The sequence below is a fragment of the Mycteria americana genome, chromosome 22, assembly GCF_035582795.1.
Source record: "Mycteria americana isolate JAX WOST 10 ecotype Jacksonville Zoo and Gardens chromosome 22, USCA_MyAme_1.0, whole genome shotgun sequence".
NCBI lineage: Eukaryota > Metazoa > Chordata > Aves > Ciconiiformes > Ciconiidae > Mycteria > Mycteria americana.
The window spans coordinates 8,326,517-8,341,731 of NC_134386.1; the positions used below are offsets into that span (position 1 = coordinate 8,326,517).

General features: G+C 53.2%; 2 protein-coding genes across 2 annotated transcripts in view; both read right to left on the reverse strand.

The window, feature by feature from the left end:
* The window catches only part of LOC142419578 (M1-specific T cell receptor alpha chain-like), a 394,724-nt gene that overhangs the window by 252,985 nt on the left and 126,524 nt on the right, over positions 1 to 15,215 (reverse strand). The gene's annotated exons all lie outside the window — the stretch shown is intronic.
* On the reverse strand, positions 841 to 8,346 carry LOC142419923 (uncharacterized). Its single transcript, XM_075523349.1, has 3 exons — positions 8,290 to 8,346; positions 7,677 to 7,926; positions 841 to 1,419 (listed from the first exon to the last, which is right to left on the reverse strand). Exons 1-3 carry the CDS (start codon positions 8,344 to 8,346, stop codon positions 1,058 to 1,060), a joined length of 669 nt encoding a protein of 222 aa, XP_075379464.1. The 3' UTR covers positions 841 to 1,057.

Consider the following 15,215-nt stretch of genomic DNA (forward strand, 5'->3'; position numbering starts at 1 on the left):
CCCATGCCGGAGCAAGCAGATGTACCCGGAAGAAAGCTGTCACCCATGGAGAGCTCACGCTGGAGCAGGATCCTGGCAGGAACTGTGGTCTTGTGGAGAGGAGCCCATGCTGGAGCAGGTTTTCTAGGAGGACCTGTGCCCCGCAGGGAACCCACACGGGAGTGGTCTGGTCCTGAAGGACTGCATGCAATGGAAAGGATGCATGCCGGAGAAGTTTGTGAGGAACTGCAGCCCATGGGAAGGACCCCACGCTGGAGCAAGGGAACAGATTGAGAAAGAAGGAGTAGCAGAGAGGTGTTACGAACTGACCGCAACCCCCATTCCCTGTTGCCCTGTGCTGCTCGGAGGGAGGAGGTAGCGAATTCGAGAGTGAAGTTGAGCATGGGAAGAAGGGAGGGCTGGCAGGAAGGTGTTTTTAGATTTGTTCTTATTTCTTATTATCCTACTCTGATTTGATTGGCAATAAATTAAAGTAACTTCCCCAATTCAAGTCTGTTTTGCCTGTGACGGTAGTTGCTCAGTCATCTCACTGTGCTTATCTCGACTCATAAGCCTTTCATTGTACTTTTTCCCCCTGTCCAGTTGAGGAGGGGGACTGATAGAGCGGCTTGGTGGGCACCTGGCTGCCAGCCAAGGTCAACCCACCACACCTAGTCTACTTCTTTGGAAGTAGATCACGTGATCTGTAGCAGCCACCCGCCACAATGTCACCCACGCTGACCTGCCCTCTGTCTTTCCTAAACAGCCTGGCTCCATCCACTACAGTACTCCTGTAAGCGACCGCACCCCATCTCCATGATCCCATAGCTCTACAACCAAGCCACGGAGGAAGAACTGGGCCATGCTGGACAGGAGCCCAGGCAACGTGCAATAACCTGCACTTCACCATACAGCCTCTCAAGTTCCCACAGTAGATCCACCTGCAACATAAATGGTCTCAGTCCTTCAACCACACTTCCCTTCACTGCCTCGTACTGCAAGCACGCCAAAGGTCTGTTTCCTGCACCTGCCATTGTGTGACACCAACCTCTGGTTAGTGTCTGCTGGAAAGAAACACTCAGAGTCTGTACTCTCTGGCAGTCGGTTTTTGGTCCACTCTGCTGCAGAGCTGCTCCAGGGTGAGCCCAGCACCACAGTAATACACGGCTTCATCCCCTTGCTTTGCTGCCTGAATCTGCAGTGTGAATCTGTTCTGGGAGCTCTCCACTGTTCCCTTAAAGCGATCCTGGAAACCTTCTCCATAGGCATCACCTGCCTCGTAAATCCAGTCCAGAGTGCCATGTGGCCGCTGCCGGTACCAGAACATGTAGTAGTAGCTCATACTGTCTCCACTCATGCTGCACTGGAAGGTGACTCCATCTCCCTCTCGCACAGCCAGTTCCCCGATGTGTTGCTCCAGGGCCACCTGGCCAGTGACTGCTGCAGAGAGGAAGAACAAGCCATTGTCACTCCAAGATTCAGCAAAGGTTAGGGCAACGCTGGTGGGGGCATTGCGATGGCCATGGACTAGTGGGAGCACTACATCCTTCTCTCTGAACCCTGCTGACAAATGTGGGAAGAGGAATAGAGCTGGTACCAGGAATCGGGGCTCAGGAGGAAGGAGACACCACATTTCCCTCCCTTTTCCTGATTTTCCCTTTTGAAGCAGGAAGGTTTTGCACCATGGGGGACAAATCCCATCGTCTTTGCCAAGCTGGGATGCTGAGGAACCCACTCTCCTGTCCCTGAAACTGTTCTGAAAGAGCACAGGAGGGACAAGGACCTCTCACAGGCAAGTGGGACTTGGGCCCTACACTGCCATCCTCAACCTGGTCTTTGCAAGACAGGTTACAGTGCCCCATGAGCAGAGTGTCCATTCCAAAAGCAAAGCTTTAAGGCCCCAAGGTGTGGGAGAAGCAGGCAGGTGCCCTGCCTGTTCCCACACAGCAGAGGAGGCAGGCTGGATGGAGGTGCCTAACTCACAGCTAGTAGAGGAGGAGGGCTGTTCCCACTGTGCTCTGCAGGGATGGCTGGGGAGGTAGAACCGGGGACACGTCAGGCTGCAAGCGGTCAGCACAGCTCCACAGAGCCATGCAGAGCACAGGGGCACGCTCTGTTCCGGGGGGGGCATCACCCCTTCCTCTCACTTACCTACAATGGGCAATAAGCCCATGCACAGGCCAGTCCACATGGCCAGGCCCGCTCTGTCTCACCTCTCTCCACCTTCTCTCTGCCTGCACAGCAGCTCTGCCCACATCTTCCCTGTGTGTGCCTCTGTCACTGCAGTCACTCCTAGTCCCTCCTACTCACTCCCTCGGTCTATGACAACAGTGAAGGCGAGAGGCGGGGGCTGGAGGAGCAGAAGAAGCTGAAGCTGTTGGTGCACTCCCGGGTGTCTCTCACCCTGCAGGGTGCAATAACGGAGCCGCTTGCTTGGCAGGAAAACCTCTGGTGGGCAAAAGGTGACGTGTGGCTGTAAGGCCACCCTCGACCTTCCCCCGAGGATGGACTGCAGGGTGCTGCTGGGACTTTGGAGCTGGCCCTGGGGGTGGCAGGTTGTGCTCCCAGTGGCCTCCTGACCCTTGGTGCTGCTGAGCTTCTCCTCCCAGATGGGAGCCCCTGAGCCCAGCTCCGCTTGAACAGGGCACCCCTGTTGCGTTAAGAGTTACTGTCGCATACAAATAGGAGTCTGAGGAGTGGCGGGGGGGACGACGACACACCCTCCCGTTGAGTGTGTGTATAGCCACTTATCAGAACCAGAGCCCTCTCAGGGCTTTCGCTAAGGCGACAGCATTAATTTACAATGTTATAAGTCTGGTCGTGTCCAGCGTACTGAACTTCACGATTACGGATTCACTAATAATGCACTTACACCCCCAGTCTAGTCGTGTTGCATGAACTATCACGGCCACATATAAAGAGTCTGGTAGTGTTCAATGAGAACCACCACGGCAAGATCAATGAAGAGTGCAGTTTATTAGCGCAACAGACACACAGGTTCTTTGGATTACTGGTGATAAATTCACTGTCTGCAAAGCACATGCAAATACCAGGAGTATGAGTAACACCGCCGGCTGCAAACGTGTTAAAAGATAATAAAGTGATTCTATAGAGATTTCTATGTTTCCCAGGGAGGCACTTGGTATAACCAAGTGTTCGACTCTTACCCAAAGGTGTCCCGATGGCAGGGGAAGAGAGGCTCAGCCTGTCGACTGATCCCAGACGTCAGAGTGATACACGATGGTGTCTTCCCTAACATTCTCTTTCTCTTAAACCATTTTATACTATCTTTCACCTTTCAGGTGGAGCTTGAGTGACTCTAGTCATACATACCTTTGTTTAGGATTGGTGTAAAGTTTTCTCACTTCACCTTTAAAGGTATAAGCTAGGAAAATTCAGTGCGCAAGCTCAGTGAGGGGTGGTCACACCTTGGAGGAGGGTAGCTTTTGGGATGGAGGTGTGTTTTGGTATTATAACAATGTTATAATGAGCAAAGTTCACCAGAAGGACAGCATTTCGTCAAAAACGTGGCAGGCTGTTGGCCCAGGGTAGTAAATATGCAGCTTATCAGTTCCATGACACCTTTAAGTTCCCCTATTATTGCAGAGCCTGGCCACGGCATCTCCACACCGCTCCACCCTCTGGGCAGCGCCTCTTAGAGTCAGCACACCAGGTTCCCCTGGCGTTACCGACATCTAAGGGTGCAGGCCTAGGGAACTTCCATGGAATGGATGTCAGCCGCATTCCACCTGGGAAGCTTCTTCAATGCTGTGCCTTACCTATCAATTCTAATTTCTAAGTCACCTCAGCAGTAATCCCACAACCCCTACGCAGATGTGCTCCCCACCCTGCTCCCTCCACTTTGGCCCAGCACTCTACTCCTCCACTCGCTCCTTCGTGCTGACCCTTCTCCAGCTGCCGCTTCCCACCAAAGCCCTTCCAGACCACCAAGCAGCAAAGGCAGCAAAGGGCAGGTGAGATCTGGGGTGAAGCTCTGGAGTACATGTGCAGGCTCAGGCCCCCCAGCTCATCCCCCAAAACTCATGTGCACAGGACTCAGCGGGGATCAGGCTGTTGGGGCTGCTCAGCAGAGCAGCGACACTCCCTCCTCTGCGCTCATCCTACTCAGCAGCAACCCAGAGCTCCCCTACGACCACAGGATGGGACATCTACTGAGCCCTGACACAATGTCACTGTCTTGACAGATACCACCATTTTGGGGAGCATTGCCAACACCACTGTGGCCCTCCACAGACTGTCTGAATCCTCCCACTCCCCCCTCTTTTCAATGGGAGCTCCAGTCTGGCTCCTTGGGGAGGGGATCCAGGGAAGGCATGGGAAGGGGAGTTGCAGAGGGTAGAGGAACCCATTGAAACTGGAGGCTTGAGGCTGGGAAAAGCAGCAGGGGGATGCAGGGCCAGGGTGGCCTAAGGTGCACTGGGACACTTGGAGCTGCCCCAGTGTGGTAGGACATGCTGGGTTCTCTATGGCCCCAAGCTCATGGAGGGCAGGAGTTCTGGTGCAGGGCAGCCTTCGTATCCTCCTTGTTGGGGCTCCTCACAAAAATCTATGCTGGCCCTCACTGGCCATATATGCTGGCCCTCCATATATGCACATGGAGCCAACACTAACAACACAACAAAGAGACTATTCATCACATCTGGGGAAAAGATGCTCACATCACATCTGGGGAAAAGATTTAAACCCCCTCCTTCCTTTTCTGCCCTGGCCCTGCCTGTGTTTCAAGCACTCTGCCCTTTCCCAGCTCTCTGCTGCTGCAGAAATAGGTGGCCACGTCTGCAGCTGATGGTGAGAGCACTTCCAGCGACAGCTGGTTCCTGGAGGGGTCTGCAGAGCTGCTGACTTGGGTCTGGAAGGATGAAGCAATGTGCTGGAGTCCTGTGAAAGGATACTGCAACACGATATGCTGCAGGTGTCTGCCAGGAGTCTGACGGATCCAGTCCCAAGCGTAGCTGCTGTCGGTGATGGGTACACCAGAGATGTGGCAGGTAAGCGTGAGAGACTCTGAGACCTTCCCTAGTGTGGGCCCAGAGGCCTCTGTCTGCACCTGAGAAAGGGCACCTGTAACCCCGGGAGACAAGGATGAACAGGCAGCAACAGCTCAAGGCATCCCACTGAACGTCAGAAAACACTTTTCAGTGTGTGGGTGAGCAAGCACTGGCACAGCTTGCCCAAAAAGGTTGTGGAGTCTCCATGCTTGGAGATATGAAAAAGCTGTCTGGCCATTGCCCTGGGCAACAGGCTCTAGGTGGCCCTGCTGGAGCAGAGGGCTTATGCCAGATGACCTCTGGAGGTTCCTTCCAACCTCAGTCATTCAGTGATTCTGTGAGTAGAGGGGAAGGATCATCGCCTCAATTTATGCAATGCATGGAAGGCAGGAAAGGGTGTGCTAAGTTCCCCCCTAAAAACCTCCAACTTCTCCCCTGCCCCAATCCAATTAGCAAGGATGGGCAATGACACCGTGCACAGGGTGTTTGGCCAGAGCAGCTCCTGCTCACCTCTCCCCAGCTCCTCTCTACCCACACATCTGCTCTCCTCAGGCTTCCCACATCAGGTTTCCCCCCATAAGGGCTGGAAGGCATGACCTATGAGGAGTGGGTGAGGATTTTGTGTTTGTCTAGTTTGGAGTAAAGGAGACTGAGGGGCAATCTCATTGCTCTCTACAGCTTCTTGAGGAGGGCAAGTGGAGAGGGAGGTGCTGATCTCTTCTCCCTGGTACCCACCGATAGGACGCACGGGAATGGTTCAAGGCTGCACCAGGGGAGGTTTAGACCGGACATTAGGAAGCATTTCATTAGTGAGAGGGTGCTCAAACACTGCAACAGGCTTCCTAGAGAGGTGGTTGATGCCCCAAGCCTGTTAGTGTTCCAGAGGCATTTGGACAATGCCCTTAATAACAGGCTTTAACTTGGTCAGCCCTGAACTGATCAGGCAGTTGGAGTAGATGATCGTTGTAGGTCCCTTCCAACTGAAATAGTCGATTCTATTCTACTCTACTCTATTCTCTGGAGCACTGACAGCACCCAGCCACGATGAGACACCCCTCTCTCTGACCCCAGGCACAGTCCACTCACGGACTCACCACTGAGATGGGCTGTGACCCCCGTGAACATGCAGGAGGGGAGAGCAGGAGAGGAGGAAGCTGATGTTGTTGGGGCACCCCCCGGGTGTCTCTCACTGTGGTCCCTGCAGGGTGCAGTCACAGAGCGCACTGTCCCCCAGCTCCAGCCCACTGATGATCAGTGTCCCAGAGCTCTTGTCAGCCTGGCAGGAAAACCTCTTGCGGGCAAAAGGGGCTGTGTGGCTGTAGGAGCCTCCCCGGCCCTTGCTCTGCAGCAAGTACTGCAGGGGTCCGCCAGGACGCTGCCGATACCAGGCCACGTAAATATAGGAGGCATTGGACCTGTAAGTGCATCGTAAGGTCCCCGTGTTCCCTGCTTGCCACCACACTGCAGACCTCATCGCTTGGACCTCATCACCCTGAAATGTACCTGAAACAAAAGCAGGGCTGTTCCATCACTGCTTTGCTTTCGCTGGCACAAGGAAGTTGCCCACCAAAGGGTCAATGGAAGCAGGCAATGGTGTTGCCAGGCAATGCTGTTGCCAAAGCCCAAGCGAACGGGGACATGGGAAGGCAGAGAGGGGTTGCAGGCAGGCAGAGCCTGGTTGGGTGACAGAAACACATTGAATCACCTCCTCAGAATAAACCACTGCCTTTAGAACTCCAAAGATGGAAATTGGCAGTGCTGGGAAAGGAGCTCTTGCAGAAAGGCCAGGACAACCTGCGGTGTGCAGGGATGGCCCCTCTCTCCCTGCAAACAGCCCTGAGCCACCTCAGCACTCGCCAGCTCCACACGTTGTGCACCCTGTGCCGGACTCAGCAGGTTTGTGTTAAAGCGCAGCTGGATTTCCTGTCCCCGTGGGAACGGCACAGAAGTAGCGGGCAGAGTCCTGGGGCTTCAGGGCATGCAGGGACAGAGATGACTCGGACTGGGAATCGTCCCGGGATGCCGTGGCTCGACCCTCCACTGACCGCCCGAATTTAATGACTGAAGAACCAGAGCTGATGACGGACACCCACTCGAGACTGCCACCGGGTGCCTGACGGTACCACAGGACTGCATAACTCCCGAAGGTGAAGCCGGACCCCCGGCAGGAGAGGAGCACGGAGTCCCCGGGCGCTCGCAGCTCTCCGCCGGCCTCCACCAGCCTCAGCTGCGCCCACACCCCTGCGGACGGAGAGCGCGGGCAGCCGGGCAGGGCGCGCCCACGGCCCGAGGACGTTCCCCCGCCGCCCCGGCGCCCCCCGCCCCGACACAGCGACAGCCCACACCCCCCTCTCTGCCGGCAAACCCCCGCGCCCGGGGCAATGCCCCGCCTGCCCTGCTCGGGGCTGAGCCGCGCCTGCTCCCGACACTCCGGCCGACCGGCTGCCCGAAAGCCTCCCTCTGCCTCTACCTTCCCCTTCCCCTCTGCCTCTGCCTTCCCCTCTCCCTCTCCCGCCCACGCCACCCGCTCCCCGCTTCCCCGCTAAGGAAGGCGAGCGCCAGGCCAACAGCGCGCCCGGCGCGGGAGCAGCCGCAGCCCCGCGGCCCCGCGACGGGCAGGGCCGGCCGCGGGCAGCCCCAGCCCCGGGCCCAGCGCCGGGCTCGCTGCCCTCCCCGCCCGGCTCTCACCTGCCGGCCCCGCGGCCAAGGACAAGGCCAGGAGCCACGGCCCCAGCCCGGGCGCCATCATGCCCTGCCGCGCCGGGGCCGGCCGGGGCACAAGCGCCCGGCGGCAGCCGCAGAGGAGCCGAGCGCAGCCGCGATCGGGCCCGCTCCTGCCCGCCCCGCCGGCTCGGCCCCTCGCCGCGGCAGCGCCCGCGCCTCTGCCCGCCCCAACAGACCCGACCCGCCCCGGCCCGGCCCCCCGGTGCCGCGGCGCCTTCGGGGGAGGAGAAGGGGGGGCGCGGGGCGGGACGCGGGGCAGGGTCTTTGGCAGAGGAGGAGCGCGGTGCCCCGGCAGACGAAGGCTCCTGGCCCTTGGCTCCCAGCGCGGCTCCGGCGCTGTCCCGGCTTGTCGCCCTGCCGAGCCCTGCGGAAGGGAGTCGGCGCCTCGGCCAGGCGCAGCCGGGGCCGGCCCCAACCCCAGCCCCAGCCCCAGCGCCAGGGTCGGGCTGTGGGCCCGCAGCGTCCCCTCGCAGGACCCTCCCCGTGCCCCGCACCCCCAGCCCGCCCTGGCCTCACTCCCATCCCCTGCCCGCGGGGACAAGAGACACTGCGCGGAAACGATCCCTCCCTCTCCTACCCGCTTGCCTGACACTCGTCTCTTCCACACCGCAGAGCTAGCGGCCTGTAGGGACATGCTCGGGACCTCCGAGACGGGGCTCCCCAGCACACTTCCCCAGGGTGTGAAATAACCCCATGGACACAGGAGACCTCAGAGACAGAACTGCTTCATCTCACCTTCCCACGTCTTTGCCCACATTTGCCTCTGTCGCCAATGACAATCACACCAACACCTCGCTTTATGTCCTGGTCACAGCGCCGTTACTGCCTTGGCATTGGTCCGGCCTGTGACTACCCTGAACCCAAACTCGAGAGGGCATAAAGAGCAAGTAGTTGGCATTGTCAGGGCACCCTTGGGTGTCTCTTCCTGTCATTCCTGCCAGGACACTAGAAGGTGTCCTTTCGCTCCAGTGTGGTAATGCCCAGTGTACTGCAGTTGTGGTTGGCCTGGCGGGAAAACTTCTTGTGGGCAATAGGACCTGTGCGGCTGCAGGAAGCTCCCCAGCCCTTCCTCAGGAGCATGTGGTGTGGGGGCCCAAAGGGACGCTACCTGTTTCAGGCCACCTGAATATATCAGAAGCTGGACCGTTAGGTGCGTCACAGGATCAGTACATGCCCTACTCTTCCCTGCATGGCAGACCTCCTCAGCTGGACTTCATCATCATCCTGTAATGTGCCTGAAAACCAGCAGGGTGTTCACCAACTGCTTTGCTCCAACAGGCCAAGTGGAAACAATGGAAGTGGAAACACCATTTCCAAAGTCCGAGGGCTCTGGGTGCCTGTAGTGGTCCTAAGCAGAAGACTCTTCTCTGCGGACGACTTGGTCATCTACCCAATAAGTTGACCTGAGTGAGCACAGGCTTATACTGGGCTGCACATCCTCCAGGAGCTTCTGCAATGCGCTGGGCTGCACATTTCCCTGTCACAGGATGAACTCAGCCAGCAGATCCCAGTGGAAGGGCCTAGAGGTGCCACCCACATGATGTCAGTCCTAGTGCATGTTCCTGTCTTTGCTACACCTCCAGGTCCTGGGTAACTGGTACGCTGCTGCGTTAGCCAGCTAAGTGAACTGCTGTTACTGTTTCACCTCTCGCTCAGCCTAGAAGGGTAGCTCCGAACTGGACACGGAGGAAGGATGAGACACTTCTGCGTCACTTCTGCTCAGGACAGAGATCTCTGACTTTCGACATACAGTAGGAATAGGTTTTTCTAGACCCTGGTAAAACTTGGATACAATTAGGCATGTGGGGGAGTCTTCCTTCCTCTCTGGACTATCAGCTGTAGTGCTGGAGTTTGGAAGGGTACATCTGCATGGGAAACCAATGTTTGTGGGTGGTGAAAAGGCAGCCTGCAGCAGACTGAGCAGTCATGGTCTGTGTGAGGGACTCAGGTGTGCTGTTCTTTGGGAAAAATAGGGAAGGGAAAGGAAAGGAAAGGAAGGGAAGGGAAGGGAAGGGAAGGGAAGGGAAGGGAAGGGAAGGGAAGGGAAGGGAAGGGAAGGGAAGAGAAGAGAAGAGAAGAGAAGAGAAGAGAAGAGAAGAGAAGAGAAGAGAAGAGAAGAGAAGAGAAGAGAAGAGAAGAGAAGAGAAGAGAAGAGAAGAGAAGAGAAGAGAAGAGAAGAGAAGAGAAGAGAAGAGAAGAGAAGAGAAGAGAAGAGAAGAGAAGAGAAGAGAAGAGAAGAGAAGAGAAGAGAAGAGAAGAGAAGAGGGTAAGTGTTCCAGGTGGAAGGAACCTACAACAATCACAAAGTCCACCTGCCTGGCCACTTCAGGGCTGACCAAAAGTTGAAGCATGTTATTAAGGGCATTGCCCAAATGCCTCTCAAACACTGACAGGCTTGGGGCATCAACCACCCTTCTAGGAAGCCTGTTCCAGTGTTTGAGCACCCTCTCAGTAAAGAATTGCTTCCTAATATCTAGTCTGAACCTCCCCTGGTGAAGCTTTAAACCATTCCCATGTGTCCTGTCACTGGGTACCAGGGAGAAGAGATCAGCACCTCCCTCTCCACTTGCCCTCCTCAAGAAGCTGTAGAGAGCAATGAGGTTGCCCCACAGCCTCCTTCTCTCCAAACTAGTGTTGCAGTAGTCTCTTTCTAGCCCAAACGGAATCCAATACATAGCAGTAGTAGCAAGGCTTCTTGAAGCCTTAGGCTGCAGGCTCTGAACTTTCACCCAGATCCACTGACCATGCACTGAACTTTTACTTGGCTACATGAAGGAAGGCCCCCAAAGCCAGTGCAAAACAGAAAGAGAAGGAAGCTTCAACCTTAGCAGAAGCTGCAGCCCTAGAGATAAGTGAAGAATCGGCCCACCTGGAGACAATTAAAGGGCCCAGCGAAGAACAGGGAGACCCCAGACCCTAATACTGCTGTTGGCCCGAACCGTCTCCTGAGGGGAGGGGAATTTAAATTGTAAGGGTATAATCGCCCAGGGATTTCTTTGTTCTGGGTCCCTCTCTGGAGGCACCCAGCTCGAGCTGTTTTCACTGCTGTACCAATCCATAAATTTGTCTGGTGTATGTCGTATTGGAGACTCTGCTTCAGGAAACCTAGGGTCGAGCCAGAGGGGAGAGGAAGCGCCCAAGAGTGAGAGCGTGTCTGTGAGCGAGGAGTCGAAAAGGGGCACCCATCAGCTCAGTGGAGCTGCCTGCTGCGAAGGGATTCTGGTCCCAGCAGTTAAAGTCTCGGGTGGTGTGTGTGCGACTCCCTCAATGCTGTGTGAGCGCTCGAGCAGGGCCTTCTCCTTTAACAGTTTGGCGACCCAGATGGGACCCTAGGCCAGCACCCTCGGATCCTCCCACCTCCAAACATCCAACTGCAGGCAGCAGGTGAATTCACCTGGGACCTTTGGAAGGGGAGGCTCCAAAAGGTGAGTGTCAAAATTCCCTGAGCAGAATTGAGACTAGTGATTGGGGTGGTGCGTGGCCTGAGCAGCGTAAACCGCACGAGAAGAAAGAGAGAGTGCGTGGCCTGGTCAGTGGAAAGCGCACAAGATGCAAAAGTTGGTGTGTGGCCTGAGCAGCGTAAAACGCACATAAATGAGACCCTGATACTAGGGGGAAAAAAAAGAAGAAACGGGAAATGTAGCCAGTGTAGAAAAGGGGACGCCCTAGGCCGAGGTCTTACAGAATTGGGAGAAAATTTACAGTACAGCAGAATTATCTAAAAAACGCGCAATCAAATTATACCAAGGTGAATGGCCGTTTATTACAAGAACAGATCCACACAAATTAATGTATGTAAGTCATCGACGCATACCAAATGGATTACTGGTATGTATGGCATGAATGGTCTGGGGAGAGAAAACTGCCAGGACAAAAGTTAAAAAAGGAAAAAAAAAAAAAGAGATAAAGGTGGTAATTGTAGCAGAAGCTACCGGAAAAAGAAATTTCTGCAAGTAGTTCAACCCCACCTTATCTGTCTTCGTCTCTGTCTTCTTCTGACTCTCCTCCTCTGAACCCTCCGGCTGGTCGGGCTTTCCCATTCCAAAGCAAAGATGAGCTGACTGTTCATCCACCGCAATACAAAAGAAAGCGTCTTTTAAATTTAGAACTGGAAAATACATATTCTATTCAGGGATGGAAGCAAATAAAGTGTACGGGTTTGGCACCACAGGGTGGACATTGACTGTTCGAGTGTTAATTTCCCACAAATCCTGTACCTAATTCTTGAGAATTAGGCTTCCTTACCAGCAAAATGGGAGTATTAAATCCCACTCGGCACTCCCGTAATAGCCTATATTCTAAAAAGGAATTAACGAGTGGTTCCCTTACCTTTGCAGGTACCTGAGCAAAAAGGGATAGCCAGTGGAGTAATAATGCAATAAACTGGGTCCACATCACAGGCCAGTCGCCTATTAGTCAATTCACCTTGATCCAGTGGCGGCAGGGGCACCAGGCTGAAATAAAACAGTAGCGGCAGCAGCGGCTCTATTGGAGAAGAGTCGCCCACTTATCTCAGGACATCCAGTGACAGTTTATGTCCCACACAAAGCAGAAATACTAATGAAGCAATACGCGACTCAAGCATTGTCACTGCAATGGGCACATAGGTAAGAACTGATTCTACTAATGGCAGGTAATGTTCTCTGTGAAGATGCAATACCCTGAATGCTGTGATGTTGTTACCATTGCCTGATGAAGGGGAGGAACATCATCGGTGCGAATGAGTAATGCTTAGTTCCAGCAATTCACGAACAAATTTAACTGATGTTCCTTTGCAGAACCCAGATTTAGCTCTATCTGTAGATGGCTCATCCTACTACTTGCATGGACAACGACGGACTGGGTACAGCCAAGGACAAGTGATGGAAGCTGAACCACTCCCAGCAAGGCTGAGTGCACAAGGAGTGGAACTGGTAGCCTTGACACGCACGGGACAGGGAAAGGCAGGCTTTTCCCCTTTCATCTAGGAAAGGGAAAACGAGTCAGTATTTACATGGACTCTCGGTATGCCTTTGGGGTACGCCATGCAACAGGAATGTTATGCAAAGAACGAGGATTTTTCACACCATCAGGGAAAAGGGTATCCAATGGAGAGGAAATACGCAATTTGCTGGAATCAGTGCAACTACCCAAACAAATTGCTGTGTTACATTGCCCAGCCCATAGCAAGCACTCTGCAGAAAGTAGTAAAGGAAATGCTTTAGCTGATGCAGCTGCAAAGGCTGCAGCCCAGCAACCTCTGAGGGAGTGTATGGTTGCAATCTCAATGGAAAATCAGAATGAATGGCCAAATGTAAAGAGACCGCAAAGCCACGTATGAAAAGGACTCTACAGCAGAGGAAAAGAAACAATGGGCAAAGTGGGAAGCAGAACAAGATGGCAGTGCAATATGGACAATTGGAGGAAAACCGGTTTTGCCAAAGAAGTAATTAATTACCGTGGCTAGGTGGTTTCAAGACAAAGCTCATGCAGGAGCAGAGGCAGTGGCTAAACAGGTACAAAACATATGGGCAGCACCAGGAATTTATGCCGCCACAAAAAGGATCACCAGTAGCTGCCCAACCTGCCAAAAGTTTTCAAGTATCAAGCCGAGCTCAGAGTTAGGGGGACGACCATGGGCCAGTTTCCCTTTTCAGCAATTACAAATATATTACACAGATATGCCATCCACCAGTGCATACAAACAGTTATTAGTTTTAGTAGGTGAATTGTCAGGTTGGGTAGAAGCTTTCCCCACAAGAAAAGCGGGCACAGGAGGAGGAATAAAAGCGTTATTGAAGGAAATTATACCCAGATATGGAGTTGCCGAATCACCTGAATCAGACGGGGGTGCCCATTTTACAGCAAATACAATCGGTCAACTATGTAAGTCGCTAGCTATAGAGAAGAACTTGCACACTCCCTATCACCCGCAACCCTCAGGACAGGTGGAAAGAATGAACAGAACCTTTAGACAAGAGATAGCAGAAATATCCACAAACACAGGCTTAAAGTAGCCGGACGCATTGCACTTAGCCCTGTGGGATGGGCGAAATGCCCCGCAACAACCCATAGGACTAACGCCAGCAGAAATTTATCTTTGGGAGACATTTGGCCATACCAGGGATTTATATCCCAGCTAAGTCCAGCCTGTTGGATGGAGATGAACGATTGACCCAGTATGTTATAAGAAACAGTTTGCAGACCATAGAAAATGCGCTCAAAGGTATCAATCTGCACCACCTGAAATGCAGGTATATGATATACAGCCTGGGGATAAAGTTCTAGTAAAGATGTTTTCTCAAAAGTCTAAGCTAGAATCGAAATGGGAAGGGCCATATACTGTCTTACTGTGTTCTTACTTTGCTGTCAAAGTTTCAGGAAAAGAAAATTGAATACACCACTCACGTGTCAAACGAGTGAGGGATAGCCAACCAGCTGGCAAATAACTGATTTCTGAAGAACCCTTGCAACAGGACCGATGAAGCGAGACAACCCTGACAACCACAACAGCATGGCTAAGTATTTAAAAGAAAAAAAAGAAAAAAAGAGAGTTGTCAATAATAAAGGGAAAAGAGTCTACCTAGGTTATCAGGAAGTAGCTGTTCCAGTCCCTTGGGAACCAGCAAGAGAGACTCTTGGTTTCTGCTGTGAAACAGATACAGCTCAGGATGTAATTCTGGTAGAATTGACAAGCAGGGAAAAAACCAGAGTGTTCTGATAAAACCAGCTGCTGTTTAATGCTAGATTCCAGGTGCTGTGTGAGGGAAAATCCTAGATTAAATGTTAATATGGTATTTCTCAATGTAACTTGTGAAACTACTATGCCTATATTGACAACTGTCTCTCCGACCACGTTACATCCCATGGTCACAGTCTTATGCTTAGTTTTACGGTGTTTGTTACCTGTAATCACCTTAATCACCTTATATATGAGAACATGGAGGTTAATTGTTTGTCTTGTGAGACTTCGCAACCTTTGTCTGATCTTTGTCTGACACGTGAAGCAGAAATGCTTAATAAAAAACCAAAGGAGGACTGTTGTAGTACTCACTTTCTAGCCCAAACGGATTCCAATACATAGCATTAGCAGCAAGGCTTGCTGAAGCCTGAGGCCACAAGCTCTGAACTTTCACCCAGACTTGCTGACCATATACTGAACTTTTACCTGGCTACATGAAGGAAGGCCCTGAAACTGGTGCAAACCGGAGGATAAGGAAGCTACAATCTCAGCAGAATCTACAACCTTAGAGATAAGAGACAAAACGGCCCACCTAGAGACGATGAAAGGACCCAATAAAGAACGGGAAGACCCTAGACCCTAACATTACTCTTGGTCCAAACTGTCTCGTGAGGGGAAGGGAACTTAAATTATATGGGTATAATTGCCCAGGGATTTCTTCCTTCTGGGTCCCTCTCCGGAGGAACCCAGCTCAAGCTGTTTTACATCACATCAATAAATTCATCTGGCGTACGTCGTATGAGAGCCACTGCTTCAGGAAACCTAGGGTTGAGCCAGAGGGG